Below are 24,956 nucleotides of genomic sequence, written 5' to 3'. Positions count from 1 at the left end.
ATCGATGGTAAGGAGATCTTGGCACGCCTTCGCCAGCCCTCCAGGAAGGGGCGGGGCTATGTGTCAAAAGCAGCCAATGGGTGTCCCAGAAGGTGCGTCTCCGCGAGAGCCGCGGCGCGAGCTCTCCCGCGGTGCCTGAGGCTGGAAGAGTGCTAAGTCCATGGAACCAAGCGAGGGCGCGAGGTGAGCCGGGCTTGCGGTCTCCCCACGGGGCGCAGTCCCTGGAGTTCCCGGTATTCGGCCTTCGTGAAAGGACCGGAAGTGGCTGAGGCGCGGGCCAAGTTCGCGGACCCTGAGCGGCGTTCTGCTCGCGTTGGGCCTGCTGCCCTATCGGGAAGCTGAAAGCCACAGGCCGCGAACTTGAAACCGAGCGTGGAAATCCATTCTTGTCGACAGAATTCGGCTCTAGGCGGTTTCTCTTTTCTTTTTTTGACTTTTTATAATTGAGGACTTGGAGAGTGAGACAGAGGCTAATTTTGTAGTCAATAGTGTTTTATTTTGTTTTTAGATTTTACTAAGTTGCCGTGCTTCTGTGTATTTGATATCTTGTTCACTTTTGCCATCAAAGTCAGTGAAGCATATCTTCGAAAACCAGCACAGTTACATTAGTGACAGATTTGTAGATGCAAATTTGCTGTCTGTATTTAAATATTGTCATTTCCCCACACTCTAAGTTCCAGAAATAGACCTGTTGCAGAATAAACGAATTTTAGGTAGTTTGAATTTCATGTGAGATCCTCGGCAGTTAGATGTTATGGACAAGTGAAATGTTTTGTTTTGTTTTGTTTTGGTGAGGTAGGGCTTTGAACTCAGGCTCCTCCCTCAGACACCCCAGTGCTGTGATTAAACCATCCATCCCCAGGCCCAAACAAGTGAGATTGCAAGGTAGAATGAAAAGAATTGTTTATTTCATCCGGCTTTTTGGAAATCTAGTATGTGTCAGACCCTAAGATCTGACAGATACCCAAAGATCTCTCCCCTCAAGGAAGAACCTCTGTTCCATTATACTTTACTGGAGCTTTTCATAGCCAGGAAGCCATTCTTTCCTGTGACTAAACCATAAGAGAATTAATGATGGTAAATTGGAACCTAGGCATGACTAGACTTTCATATGATAGACAATGGGCACCACTAAGAATTTAAGCTTAAAGATTGTTTGGCTGGATTTGCGATTACAAAAATAATTGATGGGAACCAAGCACACTGGTCCACACCTGTAATTCTAGCGCTGGTGGGGTAGAAACGGGAGGATCAGGAGTTCCTAGTTACACTTGACTACGTAGGGAGTTTGAGGCATCAAAAGAAAAGAAAGCGAACCAAAAGGGGTGGTAACAAGGATAAACTGGAGACAGGTCAGTATAAACAGTAAGAACCTGGAACAGGTCCGGAATCCTATCATCCCGGAGGCCGAGATGAGGAGCTTGAACTTTAGGCCAGTCTGGGCTATGTAGAGAGCCCTTATCTCAAACATGACCTTTGAGGACTTTCCTAGCAACAGTGAAGGCAGCTTGGATTTGAATTAAATTTTCAAAAGCAACTGTAACTCTTTACAAATTGTATAAAAAGAAAAAAAAGTCGCTTTTCAAGAATGAAAATTTTCATTGTAAAAGCTTATTGACTATAACTTAAGGGATACATGTCTCCTCCAGGTAGATGCATGTATTATTAGAATTTCAATATAAGATAGTTTTAAATATTGGTTAGCAGATTTTTAAAGATTGTAGAACATTCATATCTGCAAGTGTAATGAGTGTGTTCATATAAAGAATGAATGGGGACGGCCAAGCAGTGGTGGCATATGTATTTAATCCCGGCATTTAGGAGGAAGAAGCAGGTGAACTCTGTGAGTTCTAGGCCAAAATGCTCTACAAAGCCAGTTCCAGGACAGCCAGGGTTACAGAGAAACACTGTTTCAAAGAAAGAAAGGAAGAGGAGGGGAGGGAAGGGAGGAAGGGAAGGAAGAGAAGGAAGGAAGGTGAATGAATGGGTTAGGCTAACTAGTAACAGATAAATCATTTACCATAGTGAAAATAAATCTGCTTTGTCTAAATATTTGCTTTGTGTTTTGTATGACTTTTTTTTTCAGTACAGAACTTGCTAAGGCCATCAAGCCCATTGATGGGAAGTCAGTCCATCAAATTTGCTCTGGGCAAGTGGTCCTCAGTTTAAGCACTGCTGTGAAGGAGTTGATAGAAAATAGCGTGGATGCTGGTGCTACCAGTATTGGTAAGTTTAGAAAAGTTTTAAGAAACATCCCTGGACTATTAGAAAGCAATCAAATACTGCCATACCAGTAATTGTTATTTTGAAGGTAGTACCTATTTATTGTGTGAGAGAATTCTCCTGGGGAAATGCAACACACACAGGTCCACTCACCATTGTTAGGGAACTCTGGCACACCAAAGCAATAGGTGTGCGGCATTCCAACTTGGTGAATCAATGAGTTTTTTATTGATGTTCCTAACAAATATGGAGGGGCGGTTATTTACAGGATCAGAATGATTCAAAAGCAGCTTTTATTTCTAAAACACCTGCCCCAGCTTGAGGGTGATCCCTGAAGGCTGCATCCTAGGAACTCTGCCAGCCTTGGAGTTTCAGCTTTCCCAGACTTGTGACATTTATTGACCTCTGGAATCTCATGAGCCTCCTCCATCCTGGAGGGACTCTTTCAAACCAGAGAAAACCATTGTTCAACAATTCCGTGCCCAATATTTATCTATGGAATAAGAATTAAATTACACTGTGTGTAGGCATTGTGCTAAGAATTATAGTCTTATTTAGTATATAGACTATTATGATTTGGGAGTTACTATCTCTGTTATAGAGATGAGGAAAATTAAGTACCAGGAATTTGGTTTTATTGAGGCTATAAAGCTCATAAAATATGATCTAGGAACTCTCATTGCAGAGCCTGTTATATTTTTTCAGTTGTGAGCCTAGCCTTGCTGAGCCATCCCTCCAATCTGAGCCTATTCATTGTGACTATATTAAAAAGAACTCCTTTTGAAATAATACTATAAACCAACTTTTTAATCTGGGCTTACAAATAATCCAGAAGGACTTTCAAAAGTAAAACATGCTGGGTGGTGGTGGCACAGCCTTTAATCCCAGCACTAGGGAGGCAGAGGCAGGTGGATCTCTGTGAGTTCGAGGCTAACCTGATCTACAAGAGCTAGTTCCAGGACAGGCTCCAAAACCTACAGAGAAACTCTGTCTCAAAAAATAAATAAATAAATAATAAAAATAAACAATAAATAAATAAATAAATAAATCATGCATAGCTAGGGTTGTGGCTCCATGGTAGAGTGCTTGCCTAGCATTTATAGCTTCCTAGGCTTGATCCTCAGTGCTACGTACACACATGTACACACATCCCTCAGAATGATAGCAATATCTTTAAGTAAAAGTGTAGACATAATTGCTAAGTTTGCATTCTGTGTTATGAGTATTGTCAACATAAAAGCTTTTAGCATGGATTAATTATTGAGAAGTAAATATGTTGATTTTTTTAGATCTAAGGCTTAAAGACTATGGGGTGGACCTCATTGAAGTTTCAGACAATGGATGTGGGGTAGAAGAAGAAAACTTTGAAGGTCTAGGTAAGATGAATGTTCCAAATAATAAAGTAATCATTTCCATGTGTCTCAGAAGTTTGAGTAACACTGTTTTAAACCACATATTGTGATAGATACTGTATATGTCCTTTGGTCTATCACTTAAGACATTTTTAGTCTTCCTTTCCATTCTCTTTCAGCTCTGAAACATCACACTTCTAAGATCCAAGAATTTGCTGACCTGATTCATGTTGAAACTTTTGGCTTTCGGGGGGAAGCTCTGAGCTCACTCTGTGCACTGAGGTGATGTTTATTATACTCATCAATTTGATGCTCTATGTAAAAGCTTCTGAAAATTTATAAGCATGGTTAGAATCATTGTGGTTTTCACTTTACTATTGGAATATCAAGTTATCTTGACACTAACTTCTGAATGCTGTTTTATCTGACTACCAATCTAAGTAATAATATTTCTGAAATGTAAGAAATAAAGGAATTAAATAAAGAAAATAGTATTGTAAAAAAAAAAAGCCACTGCCTGTCTTAAAACAGTTATTAAAGTACCACAGAACCTGGGGGTGTGGCTTAGCAGCAGCCTACTTGCCTATGAATCATGCTGCCTGGGGTCAACCAGCAGCACTGCAAAAATAAAAATAAAAAAAAAAATGAAAGGTGACAAATTGTGAGTACCATTAGTTTTAGTTTTTCAGTTTTTAGGAAAAGATCCAATGAAAGCCCTACTTAATTACAGTGAAGTTATAAATTTTTATAATTATGTATTTGAATTATGTCTTTTGGATTCTTTGTGAAAGTTTTGTTAGTAACTAAGTTGAGAAAGAAAGTTTTGGGAGTAGAACTGGAGATACTTCGTTGTTTTGCAACTCAGCCTAAAAACTGAAATCTTTCACAAGAACAAAGCGTTTATAAAACTGTCTCACCATCCTTTGGGGCCCCAACTTTAGATGATATGGTAGATGCCTTACTTATTGAAGTTGTAAATTGTCTCAGAAGAATCACCTGCTCAAGAAAGTTCTGAGAGAAAGGAAAGTGGGAGAAGGTTTTCCGTATCTAACCCCTGTGAGTTCCTTAGGTTTCTCCACATGCAGACCCCTTGCAGTGCTAGGGACTGAACTCCGAGTTCAAAACAAGTGCTAGGCAAGTGTTCTGCTCCGAGTTTCATCCCCACAGCCCTGTGCATCTCTAACTGGACATGCCGTCCCTGGCATTCTCTTTCAGTGATGTCACTATATCTACCTGCCACGTGTCTGCAAGCATTGGCACTCGACTGGTGTTGGACCACAATGGGAAAATCACCCAGAGAATTCCCTACCCCCGACCCAAAGGCACAACAGTCAGCGTGCAGCACTTATTTTATACACTACCAGTGCGTCACAAAGAATTTCAAAGGAATATTAAAAAGGTATTGGTAAATTCATAATCCCAGCCTTCAGGAGTTTTTCTAATATAGTATATGAGTAAGAAATTAATCGAAGATGTTTTTCAGTTGATTTTCTTTCTTTAATTTAAAAATGTAAAAAAAATAATTTTTTGAGACTGGTCTCAATGTGTATGTTCTGGCCTTTACTTGTCAATTCCTACCTCTGTCTCCTGAGTGGCAGATTACAGGTGTGTGCCATCATGCCCAGCTATGGTTTATTGAAACATTTAGGATCATGCCATATACACTGTTGCATAACTACTTTTCACATATTGTAATTATCTTTTTTTTTCCTTTAGTAACTTTATACTACCTTTTCATCATTCTTCCATGATATAAATATACTCAATTAGCTCCTTGCTAATAATTGCTTAAATTGTTCCCAAGGGTTTATTTGCTTTAGTTTTTTTTTTGTTTTATGTGTATGAATATTTTACCTGCATATATGTCTGTGCACCACATATATGGCTGATGACCTCTGAGGTCAGAAGGAAGCGTTGGGTCTCCTGGGACTGAAGTTATAAAAGTTGTGAGAAGCCATGTGGGTCTCAACAAATGCTCTTAACTGAGCCAACTCTTCAAGCCCTGTTTCTAAGTCTTGAAAGTTACTTATTATTTCAACAAATACTACTTTTTTGACTTTATATTTAGTTAACCTCTTTTTGGTTTGGTTTTGGTTTTTTGGTTTTTTCAAGTTTGAAACAGTATAGGCTGACCTGAAACTCACTCTATAGCCCAGACTGTCCTCAAACTCAAGATGGTCCCCTGACTCAGCTTCCTAAAGGCTAGGATTACAGATGTGGGCTACTGTCTTAGTTAAGCTCTCTGTTGCTGAGATAGAACACTATGATCAAAAGCAACTTGGGGAGGAAAGGGTTTTTTTCAGCCTGTATGTCCTGATTAAGTCCATTATGAAGGGAAGCCAGCTCAGAAACTCAAGGAAGGAACCTGAAAGCAGAAACTAAAGCAAAGACCATGGAGGAATACTACTTCCTGGCTTGGTCCCCATAGCTCGATCAGCCTGCTTTCTCATACCACCCAGTGCCACCTGCCTAGAGGTGGCACCATCCCCAGGGAGATGGGCCCTCACATCAATTATTAACCAAGAAAATGCTCCCACAGGCCAGTATATTGGGAGCATTTCTCAGTTGGAGTTACCTCTTCCCAAATGCTTCTAGACTGTGTCAAGTCGACAGAGACCTTACAGAACATAAGTCGTTAGTATCCATGATAGCTAGCATGCCCAACCAGTGAATAATTTTTTAATGTCTTTATTTATACTAGCCTTTATAAAAGAATAAAATTTCTTATAAAACAAGTTGAAAAAAGGAACCAGGATGGTGGCACATGATTCAAGAGATGTGGAGAGCCGGGCGGTGGTGGCGCACGCCTTTAATCCCAGCACTCGGGAGGCAGAGACAGGCGGATCTCTGTGAGTTCGAGACCAGCCTGGTCTACAAGAGCTAGTTCCAGAACAGGCTCCAAAACCACAGAGAAACCCTGTCTCAAAAAACCAAAAAAAAAAAAAGAGATGTGGAGAAAATTGAAGGCTATCTTGAATTACATAGGGAATGCATGTCTTAAAAAGCAAGAATAAATTTCTTTCTTTTTTTTTTTTTTTTTGGTTTTTCGAGACAGAGTTTCTCTGTGGCAAGAATAAATTTCTAAATGAAGCATTCTAAGTTCAGAGGACATGCACTTGTTTTGTTTTAGTTTCTAAGAGAGGGTTCTACTTCATTGTCCAGGTTGACCTGGACCACATGCTCTTCCTACTTAACACTCATGAATTTCTAAGATTATAGTCATGCACCCACCACACCTGGCTCAAAAATGTGTTTTGTATGTACATGTTTATGTGCATATGGAGGCCAGAGGTCAGCATCTTGTGTCTTCTGTCATGTTCTATCTCATGTTTGTAGTCTAAGTCTTCCTAGCCCTGGAGCTCACAAGTTTTACTAGACTTGTTGGCCAGAGATCCTCCCTTCCCCCACCTTGCCAGTGCTGCAATTACAGGTGTGTGCCACCACACTGAGCTGTTTTACATGAGTTTGGGATTGTACCCAGGTACACATGCTTGCCTAGCAAGCAATTTACCGAGTTAGCTCCCCAGCCCCTAGAATGTACTTCTTGATGGTGATTCACCAACACAAATGAGAGGCCAGTGGCTAGAGGCCTCTGTTTCATTTCACAGCATAGGTAGGGAGGATTCTTCCACCTTGTTTTGTTTTCAAGGCTATGTAGAACCTTTAGTTGTATGTTTTTAAGAATACCATGCAATTCCTGTAGGATCAAAGTAATCTTGTATTTGTGTTTCTCAAACAGGAGTATGCCAAAATGGTCCAGGTCTTACAGGCATACTGTATCATTTCAACAGGCATCCGTGTAAGTTGCACTAACCAGCTTGGACAAGGAAAACGGCAACTTGTGGTGTGCACAAGCGGAAGTTCCAGCGTGAAGGAAAATATCAGCTCTGTGTTTGGCCAGAAGCAGGTAGGACCTGGCCAGCTGCTGAAAAGTGTTTTGGTTTTTAGATTTATTGCTTTAATTATGTATATGTGTGTTGGGAGTGGGTATGCACACTGCTGGTGCCTGCCAGAGGTATAGAATCCTCCTGGAGCTGGAGTTACAGGTGGTTGTGAGCCACCTGACATGGGTGCTGGGAACTGAACCCAGGACTGCTGTGCTCTTAACCCCTGAGCCCTTGAGAAATGTTCTTTTGCTCTAGTGATTGCAGCAGGTTTTATTGTCATTCACAGAGACTAAAACTCAAAACGAGATATTTCAGTACCCTATAGCTAAAGTTAATGTCTGGGAGCTGAAGATTTTTTAAATTTTATTCTTTTTCCTTTTTTTTTTTTTTTTTTTTTTTTTGGTTTTTCAAGACAGGGTTTCTTTGTAGCTTTGGAGCCTGTCCTGGAACTAGCTCTTGTAGACCAGGCTCGTCTTGAACCCATAGAGATCTGCCTGCCTTTGCCTTCCGAGTGCTGGGATTAAAGGCGTACGCCACCACTGCCTGGCTTAAATTTTATTCTTAGAGAATGAAATACTGAATCCTTTAATATGCCTTGTCTCTCTTTCTGAAAAACATGTCATAAAATAGGAGCTCAGGTGATTTCTTTTTCTGGTAAACAAATTGCAATCATTACAGCACTACAAAGTAGCTGTCAACATTCTTTGTTTCTTTTGTTTGTTTTGCTTTGGGGTTTTGTTGTTGTTTTGTGCTCTTAATGAGGCATGGCTTGACCTGGAAAGAAAATATCCTCTATTTTCCCTGAAGTTTGGCGCCTCTGTCTTAGGAAATACCCTTACTCTTGTCTCTTTCAGTTGCAGAGCCTCATTCCTTTTGTTCAGCTGCCCCCTAGTGACTCTGTTTGTGAAGAGTATGGCCTGAGCTGTTCTAACAAGCCACATAATCTTTTCCGGTAAGTACACTAATTGCTGCCAGTAAAACTACAACCAGTTTCCCTGAGGTCATGATGTTTGTGTTTATTTGTTTGTTTGAATAGTGATTGTAAGGTATAAAGTGATTGTGTGCTACTAAGAAGAATGCATAAAAAAGACAGACAGACAGTGGCTTAATTTAATTCAAACAGCAGCTGGGTAACTGAGACCTTTAAGAGGGTTTTCTGTTAAATTATTCTACTTTAGTTAAAATAGTTTCTTAATTATTCTATGTCTAGTGTTTGACCTTTGGGAACCTATTAAAGTTGCCCAGCTGTGTTGTCTTTAGTGTATGAAATATAGAACTTCTGTAAGGAGGATTGCCCCATGAAGATCTGTATTGTTTATTTCTACACTTGTTTTTTGGCTTATCATGAAATTGCTAGATGGTGTTCTAGTTTGCTTTCTGTTGCTGTGATAAACAGCCTGGCCAAAAACAGCCTGGAGAGGAAAGAACCTGTTTCCCCTTACAGCTTACGGTTATCCAGGGAAGCCAAGGCAGAAACTGAAGTGGAGACCACAGAGGAATGCTGCTTACTGGCTCCCTTCCCAAGGTTCAGTCAGTTCCCTTTACAACCCAGACCTACCTGCCTGGAGTGGCATTAACCATAGTGGGCTGAGCCCTCCCACGTCAATCAAGAAGTGCCCCACAGACTTGCCCACAAGCCAATCTGATGGAAGCAGGTTCTCAACTGAGATTCCCTCTTTTCAATTGATACGAGTTTGTGTCAAATTGAGAAGAACTCCCTAGCACAGATGGACATACCTATATGTGAAGGTGTTCACAATCCTGGGATGGGACTCATGCTGAACAAGAAACTTACCAACACCTTAAGTGCTTACATAAAAGTTCATGTGGAGGACAAAGATCCAACTCTATTCATTGTTCATGTACCATCCACCTAGTTTTTGAGATAGGAGCTCTCTCGGTGGCCTGGAATTCCTCAAGTAGGCTAGGCTGACTAGACAGTGAGCCCCATATATATGCCTGTCTCTACCTCCCCTGCACTGGAATTTCAAGTGTGTACCACAGTACTTGGATTTTATTTTAAATGTGGATTCTGGGATCTAATCAGGTCTCAGTGCTTACGGAAAGCACTTTACCAACCGAGCTGTCCTCCTTGCCCTGAGGATGATTTTTACAAAGACAGGATGTGTGGCTGGTTATCATGTGGAGTCACCACCAGCTGCTCTGTTCTGACTTGTTTTTAAGAGAGTGCCCTGTGATAAGATGGGCACCATGGCATACGTGCAGTCCTGGCAATCAGGACTGAGGCAAGAGGATCATGAGATCATGAGACTCTGCCTCAAAAAGGAAGAAGAAAGTGTCCTGTGCTGTTAGAAACTTTTTCATGCCAGAACTGTCATTCCTGTATTCCTCTTGACAGCATTTCAGGCTTCATTTCACACTGTACACATGGTAGTGGGAGGAGCTCAACAGACAGACAGTTTTTCTTCATCAATCAGCGTCCTTGTGACCCAGCAAAGGTATTTTTTCATTGTTTCCTTGTTTGCTTACTTGTTTTGAGACTCATGTAACCCTATATGACCTCAAACTTCACTGTGTAGCCAGACTGGCCTTGAACATCCGGTTATCCTCTACCTCCACCTTCTGGGTGCTGGGATTACAGGTTTGGATCATCATGCCTGGTTTATTTATGTGGTACTAGTATTTGAACCCTGTTGACAGAGGTTCCTGTCCCACCCGGTCCCGCAGTCATTCAGTCCCAAAGAAATACACAGAGATCTACATTAATTATAAGCTGGTTGGCCTATTAGCTCAGGCTTCTTATTAACTAATTCTTATATCTTACATTAACCCATTATTCTTGTCTGTGTTAGCCATGTGGCTTGGTACCTTTGTCAGCGAGGGATTCTCATCTTGTTTCCTCTGTGTCTGGGTCATGACTGTAGACTGCGTCTTTCCTCTTCCCAGAATTCTGTTCTCGTTGCCCTGCCTCTACTTCCTGCCTGGTCACCCTGCCTATACTTCCTGCCTGGCTACTGGCCAATCAGCACTTTATTAAAATACAGTTGACAGGGTACAGACCATTGTTCCATAGCAGAACTCAGGGCTTCATGCATACAAGACAAACATTATACTGACTGAGCTGTCTCCCTAAACCGTCATGACTAGCTGATACAGGCAGTTTACATGAAACTTGGAGCTGACTCAGAAACATGCCTTTAAAATGATCTTACTTGAGGACTGGAGAGATGACTCAGTGGTTAAGAGCAGCCAGGGTTCAATTCCTAGGTTCATTTGCCCAAACCTACATAGAGGCCCAAAACTGTCTGTAACTTCAATCTCCAAGGATCTGATGCCCTCTTCTGGCCTCTTCAGACAATAGGCATATATGTGATACATAGACATAATGCAGCCAAAACATCCATACACATGAAAATGAATAATAGCTTTTTCAAATTACCTTATCTTACGAATTTAGGAAAACCTACAGTTATTTAAATTTCATGTGTGTATAAAAGTATTTATTAATATAGTTACTATCATAAAAACTGTCTGTTACACAGAGAAACACTGCCTTGAAAAACCAGAAAGAAAAAAATTACTATCACTTCTGGAAGAAAGTAGACATTCTAAGACATTTATCTAAACTTTTTATTGTAGACTGACAACATGCATTTGTTTGTGTGTTTTCTCTTCATTTTGTCAATTTTACAGGAAAATAAGAGCCCAGGTTTAGCTGTGCCTTAGACTGAACCAATTATCCAATGTCCTTATGAGGCTTTAATGACTCGGCTCTGACTTTGCATCCTCAACAGCAGGCAGCAGTGACCTTGGTGATGTTTTGTTTCCTAGTGATCACATGACTGTGCACCTGAGTACATTTGAGCATGCTTTACACACAATGAACCGTGCTTTCCTTCTGTCTGTCCATCCGTCTCACCTACCTACTACCTACCTCTCAGTCTTCCTGCCTCAACCTCTAAAGTACTGGAGTTCTAAGTGTCCACCACCAAACCTGGCAGAAATTTCCTGAAGAACATCTTTGGATTGGAAAGATTCAGTTCTCAGAGTTTATTCATCTAGTCTCTTTACGTACTGAGCCGTTTAGCAAGATGTGTGTGTATTGCCTGAAATTCTAGTATGGGGAAGATTGAGGTAAGAAGATCAAGAGTTTGAGAACAGCTTGGGCTACATAGCAATCCCCTATACAAATAAATCCCTTTGAAGATGAGGAAACTTTTCCAATAGTGCACATATTTGTTGTTTTGATTGTAGAATACCTTCACAAGTGTGCATATGTATGAATGTCTATATTTGCATGTGTGTTAAGATATCAAATTGCAAAATTTTTTGTTGTTGTATCAGTGCTGAATATTGAACCCAGAGTCTCCCAATTCCAGGCAGGTGTTGTGTCACTGAGCCATTTCCCCACCCCTCTTTTTCCATTTTTTGTTTTTTCTGTGAAACTAGACAAGGTCTCGTTAAATTATTCTTGTTGACATTGAACTCACTCTGTAACCCATGCTAGTCTTGAACTTTCCATCTTCCAACTCAGCCTCTTGTTTTGGGGTCTGTATGTTAAGTCTAGCTAAATTTTATAGTAAAGAATATGCAGCTTATTGCATACCATTCATACATTAATAAAGTTGTATAAAGAGTTGGGTTTATATCTCAGTTTATAGAGTGCTTGCCTACCTGCACAAAGCCCTGGTTCTGTCTCTAGCCCTGCTTTAAACTAGGAGTGGTGGGGTATGACTATAATCCCAGCACTTACGGTGAGGGCAGGAGGATCAAAGTTCAGAGGTCTCCTTAGGTAGGCAACATGAAACCCTCTGTGGGAAAAAAGTGCTTTAATGCTGTGTGAGTTTAATAAAGCTTAATAGAAATAGGTTGCTTCACTGATAGAATAGCATGTTGTTAGAACATTTATTCTTTTCTTTGTTTCTTGTACAGGTCTCTAAACTTGTAAATGAGGTTTATCACGTGTATAATCGGCATCAGTATCCGTGTGTTGTTCTTAACATTTCTGTTGATTCAGGTAAGTTCTATTGAGGTTTCAATAAAAATTTTGGACTGTTTCTAATAAAATGAAATTATAAAGCTCTGATATGACTAAATAGAAAACAACTGATAATCCTGTAATTTTACTTTCTATAATGACCATCCTGCATTCTGTTTGAAACAGTGTTATTGTATTATTAGGAAATGTAGCTTTAAACTTGAACAAAGGGAGAAAGTATAAGTAGACTTACAGGTTCTCCTTGATTTTGAAAAATTTATTTCATATGTATTATTTTCTTTTTTACTGTCAAATTTTTACTTACTTAGATCCACATTTTCTAGATACTTTTATATATGTATAAGCCTTTCTTGAAATAGACATGTCCATACACACATGTGCAAACATGCACTCATACACATTAGTATTTGTGAAAGGAAATAATTTTTATTTGTAGATGTGAACATTTTATTTTCCATGTCATTAAAAAGTATCTCAAAAACAAAACAAAACAAAAACCACCATAGTTTGTAGGACCGGAGAAATGGCTCAGTGGGTAGGAGCTTTTGATGCTCTTGTAGAGCACTGGAGATTGGGTTCACCACTGACATCAGTCAGCTCATAACTGTCTGTAACTTCAGCTCCAGGAAATCTAGCACCCTCTTCTGCCCCAATGGGCACATGTTTACACTTGCATGTGCACACACATGATGCAGTTACCTGCAGAGGTCAGAGGTGTTAGGTCTTGATGGAGCTCAAATTACAGGTGTCTTTGAGTCACCTGATGTGGGTTCTGGAAGAGTAGTACATGCTCTAACCTCTAAGCTTTCTCTTCAGCTTGAGGTAGTCTCTCATTTCTGCTGCTGCACTTCATACTCCAGATAGCTATCCCATAATCCTTAGCTACATAGTGGGTTCAAGGTCAGCCTGGGCTACCTGAGACTATCTAAACATGATGATGATATATTAATAAAACTTTTAAAAATAAAGATAAAATTATTATTATTTTCCACATTTATTTAAAAAGGTAACTTTATAGACTGAGGAGATGGCTCAGTAGGTGAAGTTCTTCATGGGCAAGTGTGAGGGCTATAGTTCAGTTCCCCAGTTCACATGTAAAGAGCTGAGTACAGCAGCACATGCCTGTAATCCCAGTGCTGGGAGGCAACAGGAGGAGGATATCCGGGGGAGTGTAGCCAAAATTGGTGAGCCCCAGGTTCAGGCAGATCCCCTTCCTGTCTTGAAAATCAGGTGGAGAAGTAATTGATGTCAACCTCTGGCCTCCGTACACACACATGTATGTCTAGCCACATATTTGTGCACACACACATACACATGCATAGTCTCAAAAAAGTAATTTTATAATTTATGAATACTAATCTGGACACCATTATTTTGATCTTGACTGGTTTTAATTAATAGTACAAATGAATGAAATGGTTAATAGCTAAAATCTTATTGCTAAAGGCGAGCTCAAGCATGTGTGTTATTCTTTGCTTTAGAATGTGTTGATATTAATGTGACTCCAGATAAAAGACAGATTTTACTGCAGGAGGAGAAGCTTTTGCTGGCAATTTTAAAGACCTCCTTGATAGGAATGTTCGACAACGACGCAACCAAGCTTACTGTCAGCCAGCAGCCACTGCTGGACATTGAAGGTAAGGAAAGCGCAGTGATGTAACCTGAAAGTTTTAGTTGTTGTGATGCCGACTTCTTTTCCCTCACGGTGACTTTTGACATGAAGTGGAATCTTTCTGGTAAGAGAAAATGTCACAGTAGAAAATTAGAGGCTGTGAATGGTGACGTACAATTTTAATCCCAGCACTCAGGAGAAAGAGACAGGCAGATCTCTGTGGGTTCAAGGCCAGCCTGGTCTTCATAGCAAGTTCCACACCAACCAGGGAAACATAGGCCCAGTCTTAAAAGTCTTTAGCCATGCGGTGGTGGCGCACGCCTTTAATCTTAGCACTCGGGAGGCAGAGGCAGGTGGATCTCTCTAAGTTAGAGGCCACCCTGGTCTACAAGAGCTAGTTCCAGGACAGCTAGGACTGTTACACAGAGAAACCCTGTCTTGAAAAACCAAACAATAAATGAATAAATGAAAGTCTCAAGGTAGAAGGTGAGGATTGTCACTTGAGGTTGTTCTAACCTCCTTACTCATCGCATATGCACACACATACTGTCACACAAACTTTTTTTTTAAGCTTATGAAGACCAGGTGTAGAGACACATGCCTGTAATCCCAGCATTTGTGAAACTGAAGCAGGAAGATCTCCCACAGTTGCCTGGTCTACACAGTAAGTTCCATCTTAGCTATGGCTCCATATCGAGAGGAAGGAAGAGAGACAAACTGAGACTGGGAGACATGAAGTCATCCAGTCTGTACTGTCCTGTGATTACTGTATAGGGTCCATCAAAGTCATATGTGGCCATTCTTTCAATCATTCATTCTCATTGATATACAGTATTCCACTCAAGTCAAATATTAACAATTATTGTGGGGGGGGGGGAGTTTCAAATTGCTTCCAGTGTGGGGCTGTGGTAAAGAGTTGTCATGAGCATCCTCGGACATCTTCCTGTTGGTTTTTATTTTTTTTTAAGATTAAAAAAAAATTATCTGTGTGCATGTGTGTGTGCCATGTTTGTGCAGATACTCAGAGAGTCCAGTGGAGTCTTCAGAGCTAGAATTACAGATAGTTGTGAGATGCCCTCACAGTTGCTGGGAACTGAATTCAAATCCTCTAGAAAGTCAGCAAGCACTCTAACTATTGAACCATCTCTCTATCTTCTGAATTTGTTTCTCTGAGACAGGGTCTCTCTATGTTCCCACACAGACTAGGCTGGAATTCCCTGTCTTCTTACCAGAGCTGCCTCAGTGCAGGGATCATAGATATGGGGTATCATGCTTAGCGTGGGTAGGCATTTCTGATGGAGGAGCAGAGCTGGGTCACAGATGTGCACACATTTAGGTTTCTTTATATCCCCCTTAATATGGGTTCTAGCCAGTGTTGCTATATTTTGTTTGTAGTTTGGCCTCTTTGTGAAATGCCTGTTCACATAAGAATAATCCTTTTGTTCCTCTTCGGTACCCTCGCTGATATTCTTCTTTGTTCCCATCTGCTTAGGTAACTTAGTAAAGATGCGTACAGCAGAAATAGAAAAGCCTGTGTCGGGAAAGCAAGACAATTCACCTTCACTGAAGATCACAGCACATGAGAAAAGGGTAGCATCCATTTCCAGACTGAGAGAGGCCTTTTCTCTTCATCCTACCACAGAGGTCAAGTCTTGGGGCCCAGAGACCCCTGAACTGAGGCAGAATTATCCAAGTCAGAAAAGGGGTGTATCATCTTCTTGTCCTTCGAATCTCATCTCTCCTAGAGGTCTGTGTGGCTCCCAGGACAAAGTGGTGAGCCCCAAGGAAAGCCCCGATGACTGTATGGACAGAGTGAAACTAGAAAAAGACTCGGGGCTCAGCAACACCTCAGCCAGCTCTGAGGACGGGCTTAGCACCCCAGAAGTGGCCAGTAGCTTTAGCAGTGACTATGCAGTGAGCTCTCCAGAAAACAGATCTTCACAGGAAAACATGGACTGCCCTTCTTCAGGTACAGGACACCATCTGAAGCAAGAAGAGAGCAGGTACAAATGTACAGTTCTACCTCCACCAAGTCCTCTCTCTTCCTCAAACGCTAAGCGTGTCAAGACAGAAGAAAGACCTTCAAATACTGGCGTTCCTCCAAAGTTGCTTGATGCTCAGAACACCTCAGCAGCTCAGGTTGATGTGGCTGTGAAGATTCATAAGAAAATCGTGCCCCTTGACTTTTCTATGAGTTCTTTAGCTAACCGGGTGAGGCGGTTACAGCAACAGAAGCAGCGGAATAAAATTGAGCAGAGCTACAGGAAATTTAGAGCCAAGATTTGCCCTGGAGAAAACCAAGCAGCAGAAGATGAACTCAGAAAAGAGATTAGGTACTGTTTGTTCTTAATGATGTTTCAGTGAGGCTTGTGGTTGGTTATTTTGACTGAGCTGGTGACTGATTTTATAGAGTCAGTGTTGGCTCCTGAAGTATCTTGGATGTCTTGTTCCTTGCATGAGTAGATGTATCGTCCTTTTCTTTTTGGGGGAGGGGGGACTGATTATTCTATTTTATTTATTTATTTTTAATTAGTTTGTTTATTATGTATACAGTGTTCTTTCTGCACGCCAGAAGAGGGAACCAGATCGAATTACAGACGGTTGTGAGCCACCATGTGGGTGCTGAGAATTGAACTCAGGACCTCTGGAAGAGCAGCCATTGCTCTTAACCTCTGAGCCATCTCTCCAGCCCGATATCATCCTTTCTTGCACCAGGATCTGGCTTGAGATTCCTGCGGAGACAGTCCAACAACTTGGGCTTCTCCACAATCACAGGCCCCCCATAGATTGATCAGTGTTTCATTCTCTCTCTGCCTCCCTCCCTCCTCATTGCTCCCTTCCTCCAATTCTGATATTGAATTTGGGATTGATTTTGACCTCACAGATTTTTCTGTTCACTAACTTCTCCTTACCTTTCACATACTTAATGTCAGTTTTCCTGCTTTTTGTGTTTTGAGACAGGGTCTCATATAATCTAGGCTGGCCCAAAACTCACTGTGTAGCTAAAGATGACCTTGAACTCCTGATTGTCTTGCCTTTGCCTCCCAAGTGCTGGGATTACAGGTGTGTGCTGTAAATTTTCTTTCTTGATTTGTTTTTCTTTTTTTTTTTTGTTCCCCATGGCATCTTGCTGGTCATTTGTTGATCAAGTGTTGATGCCACGTGACTATCCTCACTGTGGTTTGCTCTGAAAGCTGGACCATATGAGCATTTCTCCTGGGTTTTGTTGTCGCCTTGTATGTATTATGAGATTAGAAACAATTAAATATCTTTCAGGAGAGAATTTATAAGATGAACTATTGTACACACATACTGAACTCCAGCACAGTCATTGAGAATGAAGGACTGTAAAGCAGGACTATGACACTGCGATCAGGATGAGTAACAGATGTAGATGTGAAGTTGGGGGTTGTTGGCATGTACCTGTAATTTCAGCTACTTGGCAGGCTGAAGAAGAAGACGAAACCTATGATGTATTAAGTGATAACAGTAGAGTGGAATGAAGATGCATATTTCTATTTTCATTTTTAAAAATGAAATTCATGTACGAGCAAGGATGTAGAGGCACACATGTCAGATTATTAATAGATGTCACTAAGGCCATCTCTGGAACACTGAACGTATGATACTGATGTGATGTTTATAAAGAAAGTACAATTGTCACCTTTTCTATTTTATGCTTTTGTAGCACTTTTTTAGTTAAGTTGTTTTGTTTTATAATCAGAAATAATCTTCAAAGTTGTCTTATTGCAGTAAATCGATGTTTGCTGAGATGGAGATCCTGGGCCAGTTTAACCTGGGATTTATAATAACCAAACTGAAGGAGGACCTCTTCCTGGTGGACCAGCATGCTGCAGATGAGAAGTACAACTTTGAGATGCTGCAGCAGCACACTGTGCTCCAGATGCAGAGGCTCATCACGTGAGTTCACAGAGGCTTCGGGCTTTCCAGTGCTGTTTCTCACATCCCTCCTGCCCTTTGAGATGAAATAGCTTTATACCATTATCTGTATGCATGTATGTATAAATGTGGGGTTTCTGCTATAATCTGTGCAACGCATTTTTATGCTTTTCACATAGAAATAGTCATAGCTCCCATTTATTGAGTACCTATTACGTAGTAAACTGTGTTGAAGCAATTTATTCATTTAAGCCAAGCAAATGTACAAGGGAGCTGTAGCTGCCATCACTAGCTCATCATAATAAGATGACACACACCCAGAGATGTTAATCAACTTGCCTGAGCTCTCTCACACCTCAAATTTCTCTAGGTCTTAGCTCTTTTTAGCTTTATTAAATGGTGTTCACTGAGTGGCCAGAAAATCCTGTTGGTGAAGGGTAACTGAACTTAGTTGGTCTGCTATAGAGTAGTGCACACTTATGAAGCCTTATATGTGTGGGCCTTTTTGTTTTACTGAGACAGAGTCTCACTCACTATGTAGCCTTGACTGGCCTCAGACTCACAAAAATTTACTGGCCTCTGCCTCCTGAATGCTGGGATTAAATGCACCCTGTCTTGTCCATGTGGGCCTTTCTAAGGGGCAGTTTATAAACCAACAATAGTGCTTTTTGATTTCCTTTCTGCTCTGTAGGTAAATGTTTGCCTTGGATTATAGTTTGAGTCTCCTGTATTTCAGGCCCCAGACTCTGAACTTAACTGCTGTCAATGAAGCTGTGCTGATAGAAAATCTGGAAATATTCAGAAAGAATGGCTTTGATTTCATTATTGATGAGGAGGGTAAGTTAACCATTAGGACTGTCGGACTGTATAGTTTAACTTGGAAGTATTTGTGCTTTCCCCTTACTTTGAGTGTGTGGGTCTTCATTATAAGTAGCCATGAACTAAAATGTTTTTCTCCAATAATGGATTTTCCTCGATTCTTTCTTCTTTTAGCTCCAGTCACTGAAAGGGCTAAATTGATTTCCTTGCCAACTAGTAAAAACTGGACCTTTGGACCCCAAGATATAGATGAACTGATCTTCATGCTAAGTGACAGCCCTGGGGTCATGTGCCGGCCCTCAAGAGTCAGGCAGATGTTTGCTTCCCGAGCCTGTCGGAAGTCTGTAAGTAAAATAAGCTCCTCTCCTGGGGTCTGGAGGGCCCAAGGGAGTTCTCAGTTCACCCTTGGTTTGGTTATGTTGTTAAGTACCTTTATGATGGCTGTAAAATATAGAGGGCCTCTTGTCTGTTGGTATAACAAGACTGCCAGGTCTGCATGAGTCAGGCTTGCTCTTCATTCTCACAGATGCTACACAGTGTTTTAGCTCAGACTTTTCCTGAGCCTGGCAGTTAGCTTTGTTACCTGCTTCATCCCTGGGCCTTACAGGTAATGCCAACCTGCACTGAGAAAGGTTTCCTTCCTCCAGGCTGACACAACACTGTCAAAACTCCAGTAGAGCCATTTAGTCACAAGTGTCCCCCAGAGACTGTTTGCTGTCTCTCTGTATCGGAAATGGTAGTGATGGCTAGGTATTAGCCCAGTGTCTAAATAAAGTAAGAAACCCTGTCATCTGGCCACATTCCTATATTATCCAGCAATTCCTTGAGCCCATGTAGTAGAACCTGTCCTGTTCGTTCCATGTATGAGAATACAGAAGTAAAGTGGATTAGAGAAATAGACATAAACAAAGAAATAACCGTTTTGATGCCAGTAAGTGCAGAAATTCAAACAGCATGTGACCACAGAAAAACGTGATGGCAAGGATATGGGTGCCATCTGAGCTCCCTTAATGGGTGAGATAAAGCCTCCATGGGTAAGAATGCTCCTGATAGAAGAAATAGTAACCACACAAACCTGAAGAACAGAACAGCACCCAGAGGACAGCCCATAGTCGTACTGCTTTATAGTGAAAGAGTGCAGACCTGGGTGCAGAATGGCATTGTGGGGGGGCAGTTCTGGGGAGCTAACAGGGTTAGGAGTTATGCTGTAGACTTGCTGTATGTGAGGCCCATTGTTCAGTGAGCAGAGTGTTGAAAAGCAGCACGTGACCGGGCTTCAGGAGATGTCTGGGCTAAAGTGTATTTGCTAGACTTCTAATGTCAGCTTGAGACAAGCTAACGTCATCTGAGAGAGAAATTAAGGAAATGCCTCCATAATATCAGGCTGTAGGCAAGTCTGTGGGCATTTTTCAAATTAGTGATTGATGGGGGAGGTCCCAGTCTATTAGGGGTGGTGCTATCCCTGGGCTAGTGGTCCTGGGTTTATAAGAAAGCAGGCTGAGCAGGCCATGATGAGCAAACCAGTAAGCAACACTCCTCCATGGCCTATGCATCAGCTTCTGCCTCCCGATTCCTGCCTTGTTTGATTTCCTGCCCTCACTGCTTCTGATGATGAGCTGTTATATGGAACTGTGAGTGAAATGAACCCTTTCTTCCCCAAGTTGCTTTTGATCATGGTGCTTCATCACATCAGTGATAACCCCTGACTAGGACAGTGTGAAATCACTCCAAGGACAAGTTTTGTTTTGTTACAGTGTAGAACTGGGAGGAGGAGTGTGTGTATGCCTTAGAGCTTCTATGGGGGCAGAGGACAATATTATGGAGAGTTGGTTCTTCCTTTATGTGAGTTCTGAGGGTCAAACTCAGGTTGACAGGCTTGCACAGCAAGCCCTTTACCCTCTGAGCCATTTAGCCAGCCCTCAGAAGAGTTTTGTTTGTGGACTGCTGGTGTGGCTTTAGTTGTAGAGCACTTGCCTAGTATGTAAGCAGAAGCACGCACATGTGTACACACACACACTCATAGACTCACACAAACACAGCACAAGTGAGTGCTCAGGATCTTGTTGGCTCTGATTTCTAGTCACAAATACTTGGTTGATGAAAACAATCCTATCTTGTAGCGAAAGTGTCAGAGCAGGTGTGCCACAAGTCATGCCGGCCTCTTTACCCTTCTGTGTACCTGTGATGGGGAGGCCTGAGGAGCCATAGAGTGCAGACACACTGTTATAGCTCCCCTGTCTCTAGCACTGACTGACCTTCACTGGATCTTCTGTCTCCTGCTGTCCATGTAATATATTCCAGTCCCTACTTGCCTTTCCAGTCCCTTTTCCTTCACTTTGCTCCAGCCACAGTCAAATGGTTGTACTCACCATCTCCTGTCACCTCAGGCCTTTCTACCTGCCATTCCCCACCTGGATCCACCCTCACTGCTCTTTGCATGCCTGACTCCCTCCAGTCTGCAATCACCTCATAAGTGACATTTGCTAACTTGCTTATTGTCTTTCTGCCCCCGGGCGACAGAGTTCTGCTTTGTCCCTAGCTGTAGGACTATGCTGACACCTAGTGGACACTTCATGTGCTACAATCGGAAGAAAGATTACAATAGAGGGGTTTAGGCCTCTCTGCATCCCCATCTCTACCTATTTCTCAGAATCTCAGAATATTGGGTAGGCTATAGCATCTACTTGTCACATACATGTCACCAAGCTCTTCATGCTCTAGAGAGCGTGCTGTTTCACTGAGAGTACGCAGGACATTTGAGCAGGAGCCGGAAGGAGGGAGCACTTGCGATAAAGATACGGGGAAAGCAAGTCCCAAGCACAGGGACAGCTAGTTCTCTGATTCTGAAACTTGGTTTGTGCATGTGCACATGGGGATGGTGTGCCGGTGTGGCAGAGAAGATGGTTGCAAACAAGGATGTTACCTTAGTTATTATTGTATTGCTGTGACGAGACACAATGGTCAAGGCAACTTATAAGAGAAAGTATTTAATTGGGGGCTTGTTTGCAGTTTGAGAGGATGAGTCTATGATCATCATGGTGGGAAAATGGCATTGGAGCAGTAGCTAACAGCTTACATACAGATCTATAGGCCACAGAGAAAAGGTAGGGAGAGAGGAAAGAGGAGAGACTGGACCTGGCATGGGGAAAACTCAAAGCCCACCTCCAGAGACACACCTCCAATAACACCACACCTCCTAGTCCTTTCTGAACACCAACTGGGAACCAACCCTTCAAACATATGAGCCTACAAGAGCCATTCTCATTCAAACCACCACAGATATGCTGGCACATTGGGCAAGGACCTAGGCTTTTACTTGGGTGAAGGAAGAGCTGGAAAGAGTACTGTGACCTGACAGACTTTTTAAAAGAACTGTTGTTCTGGCATGGTGACTCAAATCTATAACTCTTGGACTCAGGAGGCAGAGGCCAAGAGGTTCATTGCAAAGGCTGGCCTGGTCCATAGTGAGTTCCAGGCCAACCAGGGTTAACTCTAGTGAGACCCTGTCTTCAAGGGAAAGTAAAAAATTACGGATTGGAATGATGGCTCTGCACGTAAAGTACTTTCTATATAAGCATGAGGGCCTGAATACAAATCTCCAGCACTCAAATTAAAAAGCAAGTTGTGAGCCGGGCGGTGGTGGCGCACGCCTTTAATCCCAGCACTCGGGAGGCAGAGGCAGGCGGATCTCTGTGAGTTCGAGGCCAGCCTGATCTACAAGAGCTAGTTCCAGGACAGGAACCAAAAGCTATGGAGAAACCCTGTCTCGAAAAATCAAAAAAAAAAAAAAAAAAAAAAAAGCAAGTTGTGGTGCATATTTGTAATCCCTGCTCTGGGGAAGTGGAGACACCCATGAATCCCGGGGGCTCCCTGGCTGGCTAGTCTAGCCAAAATAATGAGATACGGGTTCGATGAGAGAATCCTGTCTCAAAAACTAAGGTAGACCATGATAGACATCAGTGTGTACTTTTGGCTTCCATGAACTCCTACAGGAGCAAGCATGCACATGCATGCACACATATATGCTCACATGCAGTGTGCGTGCACACACACATACACACACGAACACATGCATACACATGCGCATCAAAAAGTAAAATAAACAAGTAATAAAATTCCTTGCTCCCTGCTGAGTGGAGAGAGGCACTCTGGACCACTCTGGTTGCCAGTGTGAGAGGAGAGAATTAAGGTCATGTGGAACTGTTGAGAGAAGGGGGTGCTGATCCACTTCTTGAGAGGTCAAGCCTGAGCCATGAAGGCTGGAAGATCAACAGAAATGTGGAGCACCGTGAGAAGGGACTCTGGGGGAAGATTCTTCAGGAAATGTTTTAAGCTGTGATCTTGTCTGCTCTCATCCCAGCGCTGTGCTTCTGAAGACTGTTGTAACAAAGTCTAGTTAAACTCCACTGTTGTCTCGTACTCAGGTGATGATTGGAACCGCTCTCAACATAAGCGAGATGAAGAAGCTCATCACTCACATGGGTGAGATGGACCACCCCTGGAACTGTCCCCATGGAAGGCCAACCATGAGGCACATTGCAAATCTGGACATCATTTCCCAGAAATGATGCTTGTAGGGTAGAGTTTACTGCATATTATTCTCTGCTATTTTAATGCATCAGATCCACTTAAAAACAGTGTTAAGCCAGGCATAGTGGCATGTGTGCCGCTAGCCCAGCTACTTGGGAGGCCCAGGTGGGAGGCTCACTTGAGGCCAGGAGTTTGAGACCACCCTGAGCTACATTAATCAGACTCCATTCCAAAGAGAAAAAAAAAATTAAGCCTTTTCATCATGTCTACTGTTATTGCCTTGAAATTTAAGTATGCATGTGGTGTATGTGTGTGGTATGTATGTGTTTGGAAGTGGTGTGCAAAGATATGCCTTAGAAAAACAAGGAGAGCTGTTGTTAATTTTTTTTTTATTCTAGCCCTATGTTGGAATGCCAAAACGTTGTTGGTTGTTTTATTCTTTTGGGGGGGGGGCCGTCATCCAGCTCCCAAATAAATCACACACGTTGTCTTATTGTTATTTATAAAAACCCAACTTAAGCTTGGCTTGTTTCTTGCCAGCTTTTCTTAAATTATCCCCAGCTACCTTTTGCCTCTGAGCTTTTTCCTTTTCTTCTGTGTATCTTACTCTCACTATTACTCTGTGGCTGGCTGGGTGGCTGCCCCTGATGTCCTCCTCTCCTTGTTCTATCTTGCTCCTTCTTCCTCTCCTCCCAGATTTCTCCTATTTGTTCTCTTTGCCTGCCAACCCCACCTATCCTTTCTCCTCCCTCGCTCTTGGCTGTTCAGCGCTTCATTAGCCCATCAGGTATTTTAGACAAAGAATCACAGCTTCACAGAGTTAAACAAACGTAACATAAAAGAATGCAGCACATCTTTGCATCATTAAAACAAATGCTCCACAGCATAAACAAATGTAATACATCTTAAAATAATATTCCACAACAAAGAGCCCTTTGGAAGTTAGCAGTCTTTCCCCTGACTGGGAGTATTATAGTCTGCAGCTTTCAGCCATCAATGACAGTTGAATTCATGTTGTTTACTTTCTTGTTCTCTCCCACTCCTACCCCCTGTATTTTGAGACAGTTTTATGAAACTCAGACTTGTCTTAAACTTGTTTTGTAGCAAAGGCTGTCCTTAAACTGATCTTGCCTCCACGTCCGAAGTGCTAGGATTACATGTACGTCACACACCCAAATAAAAAATTATGGTCTTTTAAAATTAGTATTTCTTAATCCTGACTCATGTTAAATGAAGAAAAGTGTGTTGGGGGGATTCTTTACCTGGTTGGAAAGAATACTGAATAGTACTGGGGTCACTTTTGCAGGGTGGGAATGGGAAGGAATGAGCCCTGGCTGACCTGGACCTTGCTATATAGAGCAGGCTAGCCTTGAACTTACAGAGATTCTCCTGCCTCTGCCTCTTGAGTTCTGGGATTAAAGACATGCACCACCACCCTTACTGGGGTCACTATTTGGAAATGTTCCTTAGTGCAAGGAGAGTGGAAAGCAGAGGCTGGGGCAGGGAGTGAAAGAAAAACATTTGAGTTTCTATCGCTCAGTGCTATAATTTGGTTTACTTGGGGTGTGAACTCTGGGTTTTGTTTTTGTTTCCATGGAATCTCGGCCACTTGGGCTGTGCTAAAACTAAAAACGCCTCGTTAGAGCCTAGCTGGTAGTTAGGGCACGGTGATG

The 24,956-nt window shown here is 42.0% G+C and overlaps 2 protein-coding genes across 6 annotated transcripts in view; both read left to right on the top strand.

The window, feature by feature from the left end:
* Positions 1–50: 50 nt before the first annotated feature.
* On the top strand, positions 51–24,782 carry Pms2 (PMS1 homolog 2, mismatch repair system component). 3 transcript variants are annotated; one of them, XM_057763655.1, is made up of 15 exons: positions 53–183; positions 2,087–2,226; positions 3,513–3,599; positions 3,755–3,857; positions 4,791–4,974; positions 7,315–7,482; positions 8,317–8,414; positions 9,822–9,921; positions 12,356–12,440; positions 13,904–14,059; positions 15,527–16,367; positions 17,788–17,955; positions 18,671–18,771; positions 18,928–19,097; positions 23,178–24,782. In XM_057763655.1, the coding sequence occupies exons 1-15, from the start codon at positions 161–163 to the stop codon at positions 23,319–23,321; spliced, it is 2,568 nt and encodes an 855-aa protein (XP_057619638.1). In that variant the 5' UTR covers positions 53–160; the 3' UTR covers positions 23,322–24,782. The 3 variants fall into 3 exon arrangements, with proteins under 3 accessions (XP_057619639.1, XP_057619638.1, XP_057619640.1); XM_057763656.1 differs by lacking the exons at positions 18,928–19,097; positions 23,178–24,782 and having other exon boundaries at positions 51–183; positions 18,626–18,725; XM_057763657.1 differs by lacking the exons at positions 53–183; positions 2,087–2,226; positions 3,513–3,599; ... (3 more) ...; positions 8,317–8,414; positions 9,822–9,921 and adding an exon at positions 11,424–11,557.
* The window catches only part of Rsph10b (radial spoke head 10 homolog B), a 52,347-nt gene continuing 50,571 nt past the window's right edge, over positions 23,181–24,956 (top strand). For 2 of the 3 annotated variants that reach the window (XM_057763652.1, XM_057763650.1), the window contains exon 1: positions 23,181–23,235. The gene's annotated coding sequence lies outside the window, so the exon portion shown is untranslated. Of the gene's footprint in view, positions 23,236–23,277; positions 23,332–24,956 lie in introns of those variants that run through there. The other variant, XM_057763651.1, reaches the window with a different exon arrangement.

This window comes from Chionomys nivalis, chromosome 3 (genome assembly GCF_950005125.1).
Source record: "Chionomys nivalis chromosome 3, mChiNiv1.1, whole genome shotgun sequence".
Taxonomy (NCBI): Eukaryota; Metazoa; Chordata; class Mammalia; order Rodentia; family Cricetidae; genus Chionomys; species Chionomys nivalis.
Note: the sequence above shows the minus strand (reverse complement) of the source record. Positions and strands in the feature narration are given on the sequence as shown.

Coding starts and splice junctions, on each gene's coding strand:
- Pms2 (XM_057763655.1), top strand. CDS start 161: ATGGAACCAAGCGAGGGCGCGAG. Junction 7,483..8,316: donor CTGTGTTTGGCCAGAAGCAG/GTAGGACCTGGC, acceptor TGTCTCTTTCAG/TTGCAGAGCCTCATTCCTTT. Junction 8,415..9,821: donor AAGCCACATAATCTTTTCCG/GTAAGTACACTA, acceptor TCCTCTTGACAG/CATTTCAGGCTTCATTTCAC.